This window comes from Penicillium pulvis (genome assembly GCF_028828015.1).
Source record: "Penicillium pulvis strain IBT 33274 chromosome Unknown contig_23_segment0_segment0, whole genome shotgun sequence".
Lineage (NCBI taxonomy): Eukaryota > Fungi > Ascomycota > Eurotiomycetes > Eurotiales > Aspergillaceae > Penicillium > Penicillium pulvis.
This window is the reverse complement of record NW_026643075.1, coordinates 1,941,965-1,960,850: the sequence shown is the minus strand read 5'-3', so window position 1 is coordinate 1,960,850 and position 18,886 is coordinate 1,941,965. Positions and strand designations below refer to the sequence as shown.

The following is an 18,886-nucleotide window of genomic DNA, read 5'->3' as shown; positions in this document are numbered from 1 at the left end:
ACTTTTTGAATATCGGAGAGGGAAAGGAGAAAGAGAAGAAAGAGACGTGGCTCTAAGATATAAGAAATGTGAGATGTGCGCCGGGCGCTGGGTTGATTGGGAGGCTCTGGCCATCCGGAGCCGAGGAGAGAGAGATGTAAGACGGATGTGAGGACCCGTTTAGGTAAATTTAGCTAGGGTTAATGCAGCCTGCATGCTAAGTACCATTGGATGGTTTCGGAGCATTTTTAGCTTCTTGGACCTTCTGGAACATCGCTTGTAGCTTGGAGCCAGTCACTTCCCTGTTGGGCCAATAGTTGACAGAGACATAATCCCTGACAGATAATCAGTACGTGAAATGTGAAAATCACCAATGTTTAATAGAAACTTACCACAGTCGCTTTTCGAGGGAAGCCATGGGCTTGTCACCTCCCAGAGTTTCGCGAATAAAATCACCGATTTTCATGATGGTAGTTCGGAGCTCATGCGCCCGCTTGGATTTATCCGGGTAGTTCTTGGCTGTGATCTTGGAAACGTTGTCCAGGATCCCCACAATGGGCTTGAACACCATGAAAGCCATGTCTTCCTTCTCCTTGCTAGAACCACCGTTTTCCTGGGTCTTGCGACGTCGAAGCTCGTCATTGCCGACATCAGAAGTACGGTGTCGGGGACGATTAACATCATGACCGGATTTCGGTCGATCATGACCAGGTGTGTGATGACGGTCACCATCTCGACTGCCATGTGTATGGGATCGCTGGCGCACACGATCAACCTCCCTATGCCCCTTGCGAGAAGAGGGAGCAGGGGACGCAGACACGCTGCCACTGCCAAGCCGAGAGTTGCGCTTGTTATTCCTGTGGTGATTGTCTACCGCACGCCTTGCGATGGCATTGTTACCACTGCTGTATTTGTTCCTCAGAACCGAAAGCAAATATTCTGCTCGGCGGACAAGGTGAACAGCACCGGGGGATTTGGTAGATTTTTCCTCGCCCTGAAGGCGCTGGGTTTTCCTCTCCACGCGGTGTTCCTCCAAGAAAAACTTGTCACCAAGACCCAAGTCGGTATCGTCACGGATCTGAGTCCAAGCACCAAATCCGTGGCGGCCGATGCCAACCAAGAGCATTCCATCCTCGCGAGCACCCCAAGGGCAGCTGTAGTCAGCCAACTTGGTAGCTTCTGGCAGACGGAAGTTCTTGAAATCTGGAAGAGATGTGGTCATTTTCCGAACAAGTCGCATATCAGGAGGGCGGTCGACGATGGTCCAGGCGTTCAAACGCTTGACACCCTGGTGGTCAAACAAGACGGCTTTTTGTTCTTTCTTGGTGGGATTCTTGCCACTTTGCTTGAGGGCGTCCATTTGCGCCAAATTCTCATGAACAAGAGAGTTGGCCTTGTCGGTCATCTCACGAAGAGCAGCTTTGACAGTCTCCCGATCCCGGTTTTGCAGTCGAGAGTCCTCGAGGATAAGCTCTTCACAATCATCCATGTCGCCATAGCGCAGGAAAGCACGAGAAAGAGCACGGTATTCCTTTTCACCGAGAGGGCGCTTTGGGTCCAAAGAGCTGCTGTCCTCCTCGTCATCGTCGTCAATGGCGACTTGGGCCCGAGCTTGCCGCTTGGCTTTTCGTTCCTCTCGCGAATCACGCGATTGTGTGGCAGCTTGGCGCTTACGAGGCTGGTTCTCCTCGATGACTTCTGCGAGATACTTCTCATCCGCCTTGCGCTTCTCCTCTGCTTTGATCGAATCAAGTTGTTCCTTTGGGATGATTTCATCCCAGCTAAGATCATCGACCTTGATGTCAACAAATTCGAAGGCCTTCAAAAACTCCTCACCACCGTCTGCCTGTATTTGCTCCGTTTCCTCGGTCTGGTGCAGTTCGGCATTGGCAAGAACAGAGTCAATGTCAAGCGACTCAAGCTTTTTCTGGTTGTCAGTTTGCTCAAACATCCTTTGACCGCGTCGTTTGAGAATCCGAGAGATGTCTTCCGTCGAATTAGGTTCTCCGATGACACGAGACATCTTGGTCTGCATCTCCGAGGCCTCCTTGTCAGTGACACCCCGTTGAATAGTGATGAACTCGAGCAAAAGCTTATTGCGGGCTCTCTCAATGACCTCCTCTTCGATTGTATCCTTTGAAACAAGGCGGTAAACACTGACGGGCCTGGTCTGCCCAATTCGATGAGCTCGAGCCATGGCCTGCAGATCCGCTTGCGGATTCCAGTCCGAATCAAAGAGAACGACGGTGTCCGCAGTCATCAAGTTGATTCCAAGACCACCTGCACGGGTGGAAAGAAGGAATGCAAAGTCTGTACTTTCAGGGGCGTTGTAATGCTCAATGGCCAAGCGACGAGCCGCGGAAGGAATGGTGCCGTCCAGCCGTTGATATTTGTAGTTGCGGTACTCCATATACTCGCTCAGAATGTTCAGCATGCCGACCATCTGACAGAAAATCAAGACTCGGTGGCCATCCTTCTTCAACTTGCTAAGGAGTTGATCGAGCAGCATCATCTTTCCACTGCTGGTAATCATAGCACGCAGAATGTCCTCTCGCCTGGTAAGGCCGTCTAGGAGCCTTGCTTCCGCCGTAGGGAACATGAATGGATGGTTGCTCGCCTTCTTCAATTCCATCATAATGTTCAGTAGTGATTGCTTCATTCCCCTGGCACCATCGTTCAACGCAGCATAATTTTTCGTGAGAATGTTCTTATAGTACTCGAGTTGAACATCGGAGAGCTCGACTCGGATAATCTTCTCGGTCTTTGGAGGAAGGTCAGACTCCACCTTTGACTTGGTACGCCGCAACATATAGGGTTGAATGGCATCTGTCAACTCGGCCAGCTTTTGTGACGCAGCATCGGAGTTGAGATCCATGTCAACATCCACTTTGATGACACCAGGATTCAAGAAGTCCATGAGGGATGACAGCTCCGCAAGGTTGTTCTGAATTGGAGTGCCAGTGATGAGGAGACGGGCCTGGCATTTCCAGTCCACCAGTTGCCTGTAAAGCTGTGAGTCTCTATTTTTGAGACGATGAGCCTCGTCGACTGCCATGAATTGCCACTTGAATTGCCCTAGGAATGGAGAATCATTCATAGCGTACTCGTAAGTTGTTAACAGGACGTGGAACTTTGGTCGCTTGGGGTTGCCATCCACCATCAACTCGTAATCACGAAGGACACCTCGTGCCTTTTCGCTACCGTTGTAGACCACATAATTTAGGTCAGGTGTCCAGTGATCAAAGGTGTCGGCCCATGCTGGCATCGTTGACAAAGGAACAATGACAATGAAGGGGCCCTGTTGCCGACGGACGTGTCGCATCCAGTTGATGAACGATACGGTTTGCACGGTCTTTCCCAAGCCCATCTCGTCAGCCAACACCACATTGTGGTTTCTGACCCAATTGAACGCAAGAAAGTTGAGGCCCTTGACCTGGAAATCCTTCAGTTCTCCATTTTGCAAAAAGCTTGGGGAGGCTTTAATAGGCTCAAACGGCTTGCGTGTAGCTGGGGTTGATTCCAGTTTGTCGGAAACAGGATGGCGAGCAGAGCGATCAATGAAGCGGTCAATTTCACGTTGTGCGATATCGCTGACGAGATCCTCGGGCTCCCATGTACAGGAGTCGTAGAAGAGTCGTTTCCATTTGACAAGATATTCTGTTATACCATTTTCTTCCCGAACTCCAATCACTCGTTCAACCTGTTTGAAATCCTCAATTGCCTCCACATCCCTCTCGCGATCAAGATTCCACTTTTCTCGGTCTTCCGGCGGGGCGTATGGGTCGTGTTGAAGGCGTAGGTCCTCATTGAGCACTTTGCGAACATAATTATCCACGCGACGGGTGCTGCGGTAGTTCGCAAGTTCTTCATTCGGCACCCAACTGGAATGGTAGTATGACTGGTCCTGCCACTTGATATAGAACTCAAAGTCTTGGCGGCTCAAATCTGGGCTTTTGGGGTCGACGCCCTCCTTAGGCCGGTGATTAAGGACGACATCGACAGCTTGTCGGGTATCTTCTTCATAAGTGTTATCCCAGTAGCTCTCGCCGAGCTCATCTGGGTCCTCTTCAAATATCCCATCATCTTCGTCCTCGTTGTAATTCGACACTTTGGACGCGTTCCGGGTAGAGAAGCGAACTTCGTTGAAGGAGGGCTCCATTCCCGCGGCTTGCTGGAGACGGCGGCGCCTCGCCTTATTGGCACGAGCACCTTTCCCACCGTACTCATCACTATCTGTCTCCGAGAACGATGAGGCAGTAGCCGACCGCGAGGTCTTCGAGGGCTGCTGGGAAGGCTCCTTGCGCCGGCGCTTAGATCGCGGAGCCACAGAATCTGATTCAGATTCGGACGAGTCGACGAGATGACGCGTAGTGCGTGCGCGACCGCTGCGACGAAGTCCGAACAAATCGGGATTTTGGTTAATATAGTCGCGTTCGTCCGGCGGCGGCGATTTGCGCTTGAGACCTCGGTCGGCGTGTGGTGATGAAGAGTTTTCACGACTCGACTGGTCCATTTCATCATCACTGTTTTCCATCACAACATCATCATCATCTTCTCCATCCGAAGCTGGAGAATCCGCATCATATAGATCGTCCGCGGCATCGGGCTCGGGGGAGGACTCGGAGACAGGATGAGATTCGACGGGCTCGGATTGGCTGTGTTCGCTCTTCGTGGTTTCATCGGCATCAGCCCCGAAATCATCGGCAGCTAACGAATGCGAATAGCCATTCGACATTGTGGAGGTTGGATAAGGTTCTTGACCCGACGGGATCACCATGCTAGATGCTATGACCGAGGGGCAGTCAGCATTGAAGCTCAATTCAGCCAGGCAGGCACCCTAGGTACGTGGGGATTGGTAGAATAGTGATACGCGACTCAAATCGCAGCAGAATTAAGCTTATAGATGGTAGATTGGGGTATGATATCAAGACTGATGGGGATTGATAGTTTTTGATGCCGAGTGGGATGGAAGCGGGCAGCAGAAAGAAAGGCACCCTGAGGAGATTGACCACAATGACCCGTCCAGGAAGAACGAGAGCAACAGATTTGGGGGGTCCGGTTTATGTAACTCCTCCACATTAGGTGTACCGCATGTTTTGGGGATATCTAGCAGTGGGTCGAAGGACGCGGAGAAGTACCCGGACAAAGCGTTCTGGCGACACGTCTGGGGGTATATCAAGGTAAAAAAACAAAGAACTTACACTCCATAGCGTGGTGACCCCAGAAGAGGGGAGACTAGGGTATCAATTTTGTAAAAAAGTAATGGTGGGTGGGGAAAGCGAAGATGATATGGGGATGAGGATGAGACGAGTGAGGGAGAGATGAGTTGGGAGGATTGATTCGGTTTGGTTTGGTTTGCAGGCAAGGATCGACCTGCCTGCCTGAAGGATCGGGCAGTCAAGTTTCTTAGTTCCCGATATGGACTAGCGTACTCGCTTCGCGCGTGAACAACGGACATCATGTGACCTGTCTTTGTTGTCCGGATAATTCATTAATCCGCGTAAAACCTTTAACCAATCAAATTCAAGTTAAATAATGCGGGCGCTTTTCAGGCGGTCTCTATGTCGCCGCCTCAGGCACCACAGCCCACAATAAGAAAGAGACTGCTTAGTTTCAATTCCGCCCCCCCTCAAGACGTTGTCATTGTTGTCGCCTTTCAACTCCGTCAGCTTGAGTCTGCGCAGACACTTGGTGCTCGATTGCGCCCGATTCCCTACGCTGCAGCAGTCCACCCCCCCCGCTCGACTCAACGATCTTCAGCAGCTCTCTACGCACTTTTCTTACCCGCGTTTTATACAGTCCCTGGTTCCCTGAACCGAAGCCGCCACCATGTCTGACAAGCTCACACGGTATGTTCCCTACTGGTTCTAAATGGAACGCCCTGTCTGAAAAGCCGCCTTTCTAATTTGATTTCCTTTAAAAGTATTGCCATTATCAACTCGGACAAGGTTCGTTTCAAATACCCCGCTAATGCGAAAGAAAAAACTCTCGATCATAGCCCGCTCACACGAAATGTTTCGGATGATTAGTGCAAACCGAAGGTATGGAAAATGGTTCGATTCTTGGAGAAATATGAGGCTGATTGGTACAGAAATGTCGTCAAGAGTGCAAAAAGGCCTGCCCCGTCGTCCGGTCCGGTAAACTCTGTATTGAGGTGACCAACGAGTCGAAGATCGCATTCATTTCCGAGCGCCTGTGTATCGGTTGCGGTATCTGCCCTAAGAAATGTCCTTTCGGCGCCATTCACATTATCAACTTGCCCACCAACCTGGAGAGCCAGGTCACCCACCGGTATTCCGCCAACAGCTTCAAGCTCCACCGTCTCCCTATGCCCCGCCCCGGACAGGTTCTCGGTCTTGTTGGAACAAACGGTATCGGCAAGAGTACTGCGCTGAAGATTCTGAGTGGAAAGCTGAAGCCCAACCTCGGTCGCTATGATAACCCACCTGATTGGGAGGAGATTTTGAAGTACTTCCGTGGTTCCGAATTGCAGAGTCAGTGTCCACTTCTACTCGGCAGCAGAATGATTTTGAACTGACTTGGACTAGACTACTTCACCAAGATTCTGGAGGATAATCTGAAGGCTGTTGTGAAGCCCCAGTATGTTGATCAGATTCCTCGTGCCGTCAGGGGCCCTGTCAAGCAGGTCGAAGGTCTCATCAAGAGCCGTTCGCAACTCGATAACATGGACGAAATCATGGATGTGCTTGGTATGTTCTGTCCGAAACATATGCAAGACCCACCTAACAATTTGCAGAACTGAGACAGGTCGCGGATCGTGACATTGACCACCTTTCTGGTGGTGAACTGCAGCGTTTCGCTATTGGTCTGGTGTGTGTCCAGCAGGCCGACGTGTAAGTTGATATAGACCCCACACAATCACTACCGCCTCTGACTTGGCTCTAGGTACATGTTCGACGAGCCTTCGTCCTACCTTGATGTCAAGCAGCGTCTGGCTGCTGCCCGTACTATCCGCAGCCTCCTGCGCCCTAATGACTACGTCATTGTTGTTGAGCACGATCTGTCGGTTCTCGACTACCTTTCCGACTTCATTTGTGTGCTTTACGGTCGCCCAGCTGTCTACGGTGTTGTGACTTTGCCCTCCTCGGTCCGTGAGGGTATCAACATCTTCTTGGATGGTCACATCCCCACCGAGAACTTGCGTTTCCGCGAGGAGTCTCTTAGCTTCCGTCTGACTGAGGCCGGTGACGACATGATCGCCGACAAAGCCCGTGCTTTCAGCTACCCCAACATGGAGATCACGATGGGTAACTTCCACCTCAAGGTGGATTCTGGCCGATTCACCGACTCTGAGATTCTTGTCATGATGGGTGAGAACGGAACCGGAAAGACTACTTTCTGTAAGATGCTGGCTGGTGCGCTGAAGCCCGATGGTACCATCTCTGTTCCTAAGATGAACATCTCCATGAAGCCCCAGAAGATTACTCCCAAGTTCCAGGGTACCGTGCGCCAGCTGTTCTTCAAGCGTATTAAGAGCGCCTTCCTCTCGCCCCAGTTCCAGACCGATGTCTACAAGCCCCTGAAGATTGACGACTTCATTGATCAGGAGGTGCAGAACCTGTCTGGTGGTGAGTTGCAGCGTGTTGCCATCGTTCTGGCTCTGGGTATGCCTGCCGATCTCTACCTGATTGACGAGCCCAGTGCCTACCTGGACTCCGAGCAGCGTATTATCGCTGCCCGTGTGATCAAGCGTTACATCATGCACACCAAGAAGACTGCTTTCATCGTCGAGCACGATTTCATCATGGCCACCTACCTCGCTGACCGTGTTATCGTTTTCGACGGTCAGCCGTCCGTTGACGCTCACGCTAACACCCCCGAGTCTCTGGTCACTGGTTGCAACAAGTTCTTGAAGAGCCTTGACGTCACCTTCCGTCGTGATCCTAACAGCTACCGCCCTCGTATCAACAAGTACCAGAGTCAGATGGATCAGGAGCAGAAGTTGGCTGGCAACTACTACTTCCTGGAGGAAGAGAACTGAAAAGGGCATCTTCAATGAGCATCATCGCCGCCGTCATCACCGTGATGGTCGCGATTCTGAGCGGCGCCGCAACTGGCGCCGCAGAAAAAGAGGGTTCGGGTGGTTAATGGCGTTCCCAGGCGTTTGTAGAGCCTTGGTGAATAAGGGCAGGAATCACTCCCGTGTCGGGGCTTTTCCTGGTGACGGAGAGACGAACCCGGACAATGGCGAGGAGGACGATGATGGTGATCCTGATGTGGGAGACTTAGGCTAAACAGTGGCTCCGCTAGCCATTGGCCAAATGTCTCGTTTCATTTCTAGGACCATCCGGTCATGCCTCGTCATTAACCCTATCGCCAGGCTCCCCGGTTTTTGTTAGAATGCATACCCGGTATTTCCAGGCGGAAATAATCCCCCAGCTTTACTGCCCAGCTTTACTGGGGGATTTTTGATTGGCATGATTCGTTATCGGAGTTTTTTGATGGTTCCCGAAAAGCTCTTCCATGACTTTATGATTGAAATAGAGGGGGAACTTTTCTTAGGGATGGAAGGAGGAATTGACCACAGCGGGAAAAGTCATTGTTCAATAGCTGCTCTTGTACATGTGCATGCATATGCACCTTCCTATTCATTATCGTATTTTTGATTTCATCTTAATCCTAGTAAATCCTCCCACATCCCCCCCCCCTCCCTCAAGCTTTTCACTATTGAAGTAATAGATGGCTGGGATTGCAAAGATATCTAGACTGCGCGGCACCTTGCATTGGTTATACTGATAACCACCGCAGATGTGATCCATAATATGCATATTGGCCAATCATTTAAACCCCCTTTCATTAAAAGACAAGAGGTTGAGAGGCTGGCCAATTGACAGCCTCCTTCTTGACAGTCTGAGAATTGTTTTTAACCCAGTCTGCCCATCAATGAGTTCCCTCTCAAACTGAGGTGAACCTCCTGGACATTACAAATACCTGGGCAGCCTCCAATACTATACCCTACGATTGATCATGGGAAGTATATTGACCGAATCTCAATCCAAAGAGCTGTACGACCTTTCCTATCCCTTGCTATAAACTCTTGCTGACATATTGCAGACATAAAGCGATAATCGGATATCTATCAACGATCAATGCTTTCAAGACTGTCGCCGCTTTTCGCGACGAGCTGGAGTTGGATGCCATCTTTACGGACCATGCTATCAAGCAACTTGCACAGATTCTGCAAAAGAAATGGACAACAAATACACTACTCCAGAGAAAAGTAAGAAAATAATTGAGTGATCCTAAGCAAACGAATGCAACTAAAAATCATTTTTATTAACGACGATTAGATCATGAAACTAGAGTCCGAGGTCGATAGATTAACAGAAGAACTAAGATCACTACCAAAATCCCTATCACGCCATAAAGACCTAGCAAATTGGCTTCCTGACCAACCAGCCCATACTCTCAAATCACACAGAGCTGCCATCACATCTGTGGCCTTCCATCCAACATTTAACTCGCTGGCCTCCAGCTCTGAAGACTGCAGCATCAAGATTTGGGACTGGGAGCTGGGCGAACATGAAAAGACTCTCAAAGGGCACACAAGGACAGTAACAGGCCTCGATTTTGGCGGCATAAAAGGTCAAATCCTGCTCGCCTCAAGCTCCACCGACCTCACAATCAAGATCTGGGATCCTAATACCAACTACACTAATGTTCGAACTCTTGTGGGGCACGAACATTCCATCTCCTGCGTCAAATTTCTACGTCCAGGCGATAAGACCCTTGTCTCGGCTAGCCGCGACGCTTCGATTCGGTTTTGGGATGTCTCGACTGGTTTCTGCCTAAAGACCATCTATACGTCTTGCGATTGGATCCGCGATGTGAGCCCTTCATTTGACGGGGAGTGGCTTGTTTCCGGTGGAAGTGACCATGCCGCAACGATCTGGCATGTCGCTTCTGGTGACCCTCAGGCTATACTACGCGGCCACGGGAATGATATCGAGTGTTGTGCATTTGCTCCTCCTGCTAGTCACTCCTACCTTGTGGCGCTAGCAGGAGGGAAATCACTGCCTTCTGGGGGTTCCCCTGTTTGTGTTGTTGCCACAGGTGGGCGAGATAAATCGATTAAACTCTGGGATTTCAATGGTTTACTGCTCAAGACTTTGGTGGGTCACGATAACTGGGTTAGAGGCTTGGTATTTCATCCCGGTGGAAGGTTTCTGTTGAGTGTTGGCGATGATCGAACTCTGCGATGCTGGGATCTTGCTGAAGATGGCAGGCTGTGGAGAACCATTGAGGATCTCCATGGAGGTTTCGTTAGTTGTATCCGCTGGGCACCCGCGGAGATGAGCGATGCGACTAGTAGTTCTTCAACAGAGGAGTTAGGGGCAGATAAAAGGGTTGGTAGAGAGGTTAAGGAGTCGGGCGTGCGATGTGTTTTGGCAACTGGTAGTTCTGATTCAAAGGTGCGCATCTTTATGTAAATAGCTTGGTGTTCCTCCCAAGTATGAAAGAAAGAAGGAACAACCCCAACTACCGTCTTGTGGAAGTCTCCAGGCACAGGGAAAGCTTGTCATTTCGCGTGAAGTACCATTACGACGCTAGGTGGGATTAAGTTAGTGGGGTATCTGAGTAGCAATTTTAAGGTTCATTCCCAACAGTCCCTATTTACGATACTTGTAATGGGAAGTGGATCTATGACCTATGGAAATACACACGTGGGCAAGAACGATACCTGTGATTGATTCTGCGTTCCAGGGTTTAATACCCCTTTAGACACCGTCGGCGCATTCCTACCTAACGCATGGTGCTTACTGGAATTAAATTAATAAATCACTAGCAAAACACAGCCAAACCCAAGGTGGGGGTACACTGGTATCATAAACTTACTGGATTTCTTCATCCTGTATCTCCAGGAGAAGAGGTATTGTATTGATAGTCCCCCCAATGAGAGTTAGCAGCAAAAGCATGCGCTCCCTGGACATAGTTCATCCTGGCCCTCCTTTTTCGATGGCTCTCAACAGCAGGATAACCGTTCAACAACAGTATAACCATACAGAATGCGAAATAAGCACTACCTGCGCCTGGTTGGCTGCATAGCAACTGCTGGCGTGCTGGCTATACTCTATATTTTTGGCGTACCTCAACTGGCCCGCTTTCGTTTTAGGTTGGACTTGCCGCCGTATGACTGGGGCGTTTATGGCGTCGCACCGTTCCGAAGCTACCAGTCGTGCAGCTTGACATCACCAAGACTGGAAACCTTACAGTGGAACCCTCGATGTAACTCGGATTTCACCTTCTTAGCCCCACGAGGCTTTTCGGTTGCAGAGCCTAGTCTCTTGATTCTCGACGCACAGGGGGATCCCGTATGGGTGGATTATAGTTGGGGTGAGGTTCACGATTTCAGGGTTCAGCGGTTCCAAGGAAAAGATTACTTGACCTTCTGGGCGGGTGTTCAGCGTGATATTCATGGTCAGGGATCATGGTATATGGTAAGCGCCTGGAGTACCTTGAAACTTCACAATATTTTAGCCTACACCATTCTAATATTAAGGTTGCCGCTTTCTTAGCTCAGCTCCTCCTATCAACTCCGTTACAAGATTTCTCCCGTGGGGAGAAACCTCTTGGGCGACCTTCACGAATTTCAAATAACCGACAGCGGCACGGCTCTTGTCACAATATACGAATCTATACCATTCGACCTAACAGCTATAGGCGGTCCGTCATCAGGCTGGATCTATGACTGTCTGTTTCAGGAGATCGATATTGTTACGGGTGAATTGTTGTTCGAATGGCGGGCATCAAATCATTATCCCATCAGTAGCTCTTTTCTGCCTATGGTCGGAGGAGATATGTCTAAACCATTTGATGCTTTTCACATGAACAGCGTCGACAAAGACATCCGAGGAAACTATCTGGTCTCGATGCGACATACACATACCGTCAGCAATATTGATGGGAAGACTGGAGCAGTCCTGTGGACCCTGGGTGGCCGTTTGAATGACTTCAGCGATGTAACAAATAGCGGTGCTAAAGAATTCTCATGGCAACACGATGCACGTTGGCGTGGTGATAATACTATCACCCTGTTGAATAATGCAGCACGTGAGTTTGACAGTCCTGGGCCATACAGCTATGGCATGGTCATTCAGCTCGATATTGAAGCTCGCCAAGCCACTCTGCAAACTATATATTCGGACTCTCAACGAGTCCTAGCAACATCGCAAGGAAACTTACAGGTACTGCAAAATGGCAATGTGTTCGTTGGCTGGGGCCACAGTGCTGCATTCACCGAGTTCACTCCCGAGGGTGAGATCTTATGTGATGTCCATTTTGGAGCATCGGCATACTTTAGTTTTGGACGTATTGTCTCTTACCGTACCTTCAAAGGGTCTTGGAGCGGGGCACCTTTGACCAAACCAAAGGCAAAGATGATCGACGGGGGAGTCTACGTCAGCTGGAATGGTGCCACAGATGTATGGGAATGGCAATTAGAAGTCGCTGACCAACCTCAGAGTGAGAAGCCCACATTCACCAAGTTGGAAAAGACTCGAAAGATTGGGTTTGAAACCAAGATAAGCTCACCAACTGCCAATCAATATACGGAATTCCGAGTCGTTGCTCTGGATGCTCACGGAGTGGTACTGGGCGTGACGGAAACAATGAAAACTGAGGCCATGTTACAAGGGAACTCTTCCAAACTCCGGATCTTGCTCACTATCGCTTTAATATCTTGTGCCTTCTTGGCCGTCTGGTTTTTCTGGAAGCGATATGGGCCTTTCCGAATATGGCCTTGGAGATACCAGGTATACCACACAGTTCCCTCCGACAAGAGCAGTTGAGATAGTGTTCGCTTTAGTCTAATCTAGTCGAACTCAATGCAGCCATCAGGATTTATCATAATTGACTTGGCTGTGCTCTGACCCCTACGGGTCTCTGTAGATAACGTTTCTGGCATGTTCAAATTGTAGATCTATGAATTTGGGCATTGTTGGTGCCTAGATCAGGAGATTTCGATGCTCGCATGGCGTTTTCTCGTTTGACGCATTGACATACGGTTCTCCGCCTATTCGAATCCCGGATGGTGATGATATAGGGGCCACCAGGCAGCAGCATTTTGAGCAGAAAAAGGAAGACCCTGAATCTGTGGAGGTGAAAAGCGGAAGAAAAGCGGAGAAACGGCCAAACAGCGCCACAACCCATATCTTTCATTGGATTACTGTACTCCGCCAGCGAGACCCTACTTTGGAAGGTGGATCATTAAACTAACAAGTCTTTTCAGTGGAGCCTGTATCAAAAATTCTGCCCCGGTTCAACTTGCCGGGGACTCCACAATCTACTGACACGATATCTGAAAATATGCTACTTAGTGAGATCTGATCTCAATGCCATGATCCGTTTGGCGAGGACTTGATCTGTGACTATCAAGTGAACACCAAGGATGAATGAAACCGCGTTTCTGTCTCACGTTGCTTCTTCCTCTTACAAGGTTTCTGGCTAGGAAGTCACGTATTATTGTTCAAGATCCTTCTCATGGAATCTTGTGGTTCGATTAATTTAGCTTGGATTTAGCTCAAGCGACATTAACTACGGTCCATAAGACGTAGTGAAACAGTTCGGAAAGAGCTTGCCGGGTGTCAAACTTTGGTGATAAAATCTCATAGATACTCCCACTCTTGTTCCTCATGATCCACTGAGGGCTCTACATACGTGCAATTGCTACGACTGCTCATTGATTGTGCCAAGTATAACTGATCCTGAAGTGAGATATTTCGGCGTTTATCGTGAATTTGACTCTGTTGTACGCGGGTGGGTCTGATTTGTGGAGTTTAAGTGGGTCTTGAATAGACTAACGAATTAGTCAGGACAAGGAGTACAGACCTGATAACCCACAAGTTCATATCTATTTTCATAGAAACAAAAGAGTATTTTCAGGATCAGACAGAAATTATCTGCATTTTAGGAAATCTTTTGACCGGCCGCATATTACATAATCCAGGTTGCAAATGCTTAACCTCGTTGTCATGGATCCGTCGTGTTACATCACGTCTAGTACGGATCGCTCGGACTTTTCTGACTCGTCAAGCCACCAAGTTAGAGTGTGCACTAGAAAATTTCTTGGTTTTTTGTCTAAATAACCCAATACAGTCTTATCACCCCCAATGGAAAGTTCTACTGGTCTTTAATTTTTAGCCTCCTCTTATCTATTATGTGTCATCGACTCAATGAATCCACAGACTTTCTGCTGAGCTGCGAACATTCAAAGGTCTTCTTAATAACATTTCTTTGCGTTCTGCGAGTCCCGTGCGGAATCTCATCCACAATGAAATACGGGGTCCATATCGCTTCAATCGCAACATTACTCCTTATATTTACTTTATACCTCATAAGGGAGCATCTCCATGACATCGAGGAGCAAGATCGTGGGCGTGCAAGGCTAGAGGCCTGGATTCAACAAAACCAGCAGTACTCTGGCGTCACCTTCGGCCACAAAATCTCAGATGATAAGATGACACCCGTGGTCAAGCCAGAGGTGAAAAAGTTTGGATCGCTTGAGGAATAGCTCTCAGGGTAAGTCCTGATTCTCGTGGCTCTTATCATGCCATTATTGAATGAAGCCTGGGTTTAGCATGCGCAAAGCCACAATACTATCATATGGTGTCCTTTTTCTTTGTAAGTCGACAGGAGTGGTTGGGTTCATTCTATTGTTCCATTAAATCGACGTGCTAACTACTTGTTAAGTGTCTTTCATGACACAATACGACACTATGCTATCTCTAGAGGAAATGCCAGAGAGAGTGATTGATTTGTGATCGATGTCTTATTGAAATGGTCTCATGGCTATCTGGAATATCGAAATTAATCGAGGCGATTTCTTTGATACGATCTAATTGGCGATTCAAATTATATATGGGACGAATGCTCTTAGTTCGCGACCGATAGTTTGTGGTATTGTCTTTGGTAATTGCAAGTAATGTCATTCAGGCTTGGAGCATTAGACTTCATCTTCGTATCTTTTGGCGACAAGTGGGGAAAGGAGATGGCGCCAAGGGTTGAAGTGGAGCATGCTTGGGAGGGATGTCCTGGCCTGCTTTACATATTCGATGAGGCAAATGTACAGTATATTCATAATGAGAGGAGTAACGAACATAGTAGGATGAATATGATGCGATTGATAATACCGAAAGAAAAAAAAACCCCGGTTCACAAGGGAAGCGTACTACTCTACTGAGGCTCAGCCATCACCAAAAAGGGCCGACGGGTACTTGTTTTGCTTGTAACATTAGTTCGCTGCCTAAACTATTTTTGTTTGGGAAGTGTGGCTTATTTTAGCTTTGTAGTTTATACTTGGCCCTTTTCGAATCGGTAGATTGGTCATGCGACGATCTCGTCAAAGCTTGACAGCTCATTTCTTCCATGGGTGTTCTCTATCTTTGACTTGATTCCACTGTATGACCTGCTTTGTTCTTGATCAACGACGTTGATTTTTGGGAGGGAAACCTCTACGCGATTGAACCTCTCCTATGTTTTTGACTGGGTTATTATAATGTTTGCGCTATATCCTCCACTATCCTCTGACAATTACTAACTCCGGTTATTCAGTATCGTCGCTGGTGTAGGTGGTGTCCTCTACAAAACCAGCGGCTATGAACATGCCTTCTCTCTTGATGATCCTCAAATATCCTACCCCTTGGTTACAAACACCATCTCCGTCGTCATTGTCGCTATAGTTGCTGGTGGGGTACCTGCTGTCCTGATGTTGGTGCTTTCTTTGCTCATTCCTTCATCTGCGCTTGAGGTTACAGGAGAAGGTGGCTCCAGGAGCTTATGGAGTCGTCGACTTTGGGAGTGGCATGCAGGATGGCTGGGCCTTGGTCTTAGCCTGGCAGGGGCCTTTTTCATCACTTCTGGCCTGAAGGACGTAGTGGGAAAACCTCGTCCTGACTTTCTCGCCCGTTGTGATCCTGACCTCTCCAACATCGCACCCTACGTGGTCGGTGGTCTTGGTCTAACCGAGTCCTCGGCACCCGTCATGGTCAATGTCGGTATATGCCAAAATACCGATCTCAGTGTTCTTAAAGATGGATTTGCAGCCTTTCCCTCTGGTCATTCTTCTTTTTCCTGGGCCGGATTGCTCTACCTATCCCTTTGGCTTAGCGCGAAGTTTGCCGTCACATTCCCTGCTCCAGTTCCCATCTCGATCTCACGAAGACAAGACAGAGGTGCCGACCTAGACCAGAGCTCCGACAAGGTGATCCCCTTCCGGTCCTCGGCAGCCGCTTCGCCTCTCTATCTCGTTCTTCTTATTCTCACACCGGTGGCAGTGGCGCTATTCATTTGTGCAACTCGATATGCCGATTACATGCATGCGGGCTGGGACATACTAGCCGGTAGTCTTATTGGTGCGTTCTTTGCCTGGTTTGGCTTTCGATGGTACCATGTTGCATCCCCAGGTGGAGAATCCTCCGAATATGGTGCATGGGCATGGGCACCTAGATCAACATGGGGGGCGTTTGGGGTTCCATTTGGTAGCTCCGGGTTTGCCAGTAACGAGGACCGTCCCTTCAGAGAACCCATAAGGGATGCAAGAGGCTACGAGGACCTGGAGCTGAGACCTGTACGTTGAGATTGCTGGACCTGGGTGTTTGATCACCAATTTTGCAGCAAAGATGTCAACTTGCTATATACCCATTTAGTATACATATTTTGAATTCGAAAGAATTTAAATCTATTTGAAGTTCATGTCTGGGGAATCATCCGTGCTTCAACGACATCGTAGGGCTTCACCACGATATCGTCATACGTGTCACAATTGGCTAAATTATGAAAAAGGAGAGATCAAGACGATTGTGTTCTTTTTCCTTTCATCTCATTCTTTCGCTGGCGCTCAATAAGCTGGTCTGGTGTTCTCCTCTGCTTGAGCTGAGAGGTGGTTAGATCAAGGCCCACTGACAAGGCGGTAGATCAGCTGAGTCAAACGCATCTAGTTGCTTCAGATAATTCTCCTGTCTGTCTTCCATCGACAGAAGTTTGAAAGAGTGGGAACCGGGGATGGTGTTTATACAGCAGCAGAAGCCTGGTATTGCATCACGTGACCTAATATCATCGGGCTCACCGTGACTCAGGCCTACACGTGACCCTCATTCGCGTCGGAAAGATGTGCAGAGCGCTTACAAATTGACCCAGCTTCAACACACTTGATCAACATGTATCTGTTGTCCATTATGGTTCTGCTATACGCATTTCAACATGAATGAGGGACTTCGATTGGAATTCATATGCGAAGCCTATAATTACTAAAAACAAAAACGCTAAAATTAAGACGCTAATTCAATATCACATAAAACATGATCGTCGTTTCGTAAAGCATGCTGGTCTTGGGAAAAGGTGCAAGTCCCACTCCCGACGCTAGTTCCTAAAAGGGGATAGTCAGCTTGACTCGTGATTCCATGAGGCTGGAAGAGGTTGAGGTATTGGCACTCACTTGACATATTATTTGGATCTCATTTGATCAGATCGGCCCTGCTTATCGAAGGATACCGCCGAGCCACGAGAGTGTGACTCATTTGATTTAAATAGCTCGCCAATCAGATCTTTGTAGTTCTGGGCTTGTCTGGCATGTTGTTGGGCGTCTGTTGTCCTGCTGTAAAATATGAGTATGAGAAGAGCAACACAGACTTCAAGTCCAGAAACGCACCTGGTTGGCCCAATACCATTATTGATCCAGTGAGCAACCTTCTCGTTCGGGTGGAGAACTCCGCACTGATCGGTATCCATGGTTGTTTGGATTGTGATTATATCGAAGAGAATCCAAGATAGAGTGATATCGTGTCAGACGGGGGAGACAACAGGCTCTTTTTATTTTTCCAGGTGGACTTCCATCCTTCTGTGCATGCTGACAGGGTCATATATAAAAAGCTTCCGAATTCCAAATCATGGCTGGTTTGCCGAGACGATCCGATCAGAATCGCCTTATGATCCACTTAGTGCGTATGGCACGTCCGATGACAATTCATGGCCTTAAGTTTATCCCGATGTGATTTGTAAATTTGAAGTGAGGGCCTAATGACGTGCAAGGAGAACGTAGCCAGAGATATTGATGCCAAATCAGAAGTGGTTTCCTGTCCGCATTGCCATGCCGGCCAAGTAGGACAAGGTTTGTCAATCAATTTTTGGCAGGGATATTTAATTTTGCCCAGGTTTTAATGTACCGAGATGATGTGACACGATAAGGACCCCGAAGAACCCCTCTTCCCCGAGCAAAAACATGAAGGTATTTGGAATGATTCCCGCCAAGTGGGGAAGTGGAGGTGAGTTTGACGAATGATCACGCGCGATGTTCAAGTATGCCAAATACTTTTCTTATCACGTGATTAAGACTGTCGGTGTGCGCGCTCAGGGCACGTGGATGGCACGTGGTGCTCGTCAAATCTTGGAATGGATTCATGCCCGACGAGATGCTGATTGGCCTATTAGTCGTGGAATTCCAAAAGTTTCTGCGCTACTGGATGTATCATCCAAGGTATGTAGATCAGGTAAGTGCCATTGGCCGATCTCGATGAGTGTACTGCGAAAGTCAGGTGACCTCTGATGGACCCGACTGCTTGGGACTGATCACCAGCACTATCTGCGGCCAGGGAACGTGAGCCAAGTACTTGGGACAGAAAAGATGATCACCCGGGCTCACCAATGATTCTTCTAGGATGCAACAATCTGCCGACCAAGACTTTACAACTCAAAAACAAACAAGTGTAACATGAGTTGTCCCTAATGGTATTGAGCCTTGCCCCTTCATAACATGGAAATAATGGGGACTCGCGGTAGTGGTAATTGTGGGTCTGGGCGCTCGTCCGAGCGTCTCTCAAAATTTGTAATTAGCATAAGAAAATATCATGTCAGCTCGCGTCAGCAAAGCGCCAGACGACGAACAAATGAGCAT

General features: G+C 48.6%; 7 protein-coding genes across 7 annotated transcripts; 5 read left to right on the top strand and 2 right to left on the bottom strand.

The window, feature by feature from the left end:
• Positions 1-196: 196 nt before the first annotated feature.
• N7503_005007 (chromatin-remodeling ATPase CHD1) lies at positions 197-4,714 on the bottom strand (the record flags this gene model as incomplete). Its single annotated transcript, XM_057064554.1, has 2 exons — positions 197-314; positions 372-4,714. 2 exons carry the CDS (start codon positions 4,712-4,714, stop codon positions 197-199), a joined length of 4,461 nt encoding a protein of 1,486 aa, XP_056922297.1.
• Positions 4,715-5,808: 1,094 nt separating this feature from the next.
• On the top strand, positions 5,809-7,981 carry N7503_005006 (ATP-binding cassette domain-containing protein; the record flags this gene model as incomplete). Its single annotated transcript, XM_057064553.1, has 7 exons — positions 5,809-5,828; positions 5,903-5,927; positions 6,009-6,020; positions 6,071-6,473; positions 6,528-6,689; positions 6,737-6,833; positions 6,886-7,981. 7 exons carry the CDS (start codon positions 5,809-5,811, stop codon positions 7,979-7,981), a joined length of 1,815 nt encoding a protein of 604 aa, XP_056922296.1.
• Positions 7,982-8,967: 986 nt separating this feature from the next.
• Positions 8,968-10,430, top strand: N7503_005005 (nuclear migration protein nudF; the record flags this gene model as incomplete). Its single annotated transcript, XM_057064552.1, has 3 exons — positions 8,968-9,005; positions 9,055-9,220; positions 9,291-10,430. 3 exons carry the CDS (start codon positions 8,968-8,970, stop codon positions 10,428-10,430), a joined length of 1,344 nt encoding a protein of 447 aa, XP_056922295.1.
• A 576-nt stretch (positions 10,431-11,006) lies between these two features.
• N7503_005004 (arylsulfotransferase family protein) lies at positions 11,007-12,788 on the top strand (the record flags this gene model as incomplete). Its single annotated transcript, XM_057064551.1, has 2 exons — positions 11,007-11,438; positions 11,517-12,788. The coding sequence occupies 2 exons, from the start codon at positions 11,007-11,009 to the stop codon at positions 12,786-12,788; spliced, it is 1,704 nt and encodes a 567-aa protein (XP_056922294.1).
• Positions 12,789-15,470: 2,682 nt separating this feature from the next.
• N7503_005003 (phosphatase PAP2 family protein) lies at positions 15,471-16,573 on the top strand (the record flags this gene model as incomplete). The annotated part of the gene is made up of 2 exons (XM_057064550.1): positions 15,471-15,484; positions 15,550-16,573. 2 exons carry the CDS (start codon positions 15,471-15,473, stop codon positions 16,571-16,573), a joined length of 1,038 nt encoding a protein of 345 aa, XP_056922293.1.
• An 866-nt stretch (positions 16,574-17,439) lies between these two features.
• On the bottom strand, positions 17,440-17,724 carry N7503_005002 (uncharacterized protein; the record flags this gene model as incomplete). Its single annotated transcript, XM_057064549.1, has 2 exons — positions 17,440-17,590; positions 17,645-17,724. 2 exons carry the CDS (start codon positions 17,722-17,724, stop codon positions 17,440-17,442), a joined length of 231 nt encoding a protein of 76 aa, XP_056922292.1.
• A 559-nt stretch (positions 17,725-18,283) lies between these two features.
• On the top strand, positions 18,284-18,593 carry N7503_005001 (uncharacterized protein; the record flags this gene model as incomplete). The annotated part of the gene is made up of 2 exons (XM_057064548.1): positions 18,284-18,469; positions 18,528-18,593. 2 exons carry the CDS (start codon positions 18,284-18,286, stop codon positions 18,591-18,593), a joined length of 252 nt encoding a protein of 83 aa, XP_056922291.1.
• Between the last annotated feature and the right edge of the window lie 293 nt (positions 18,594-18,886).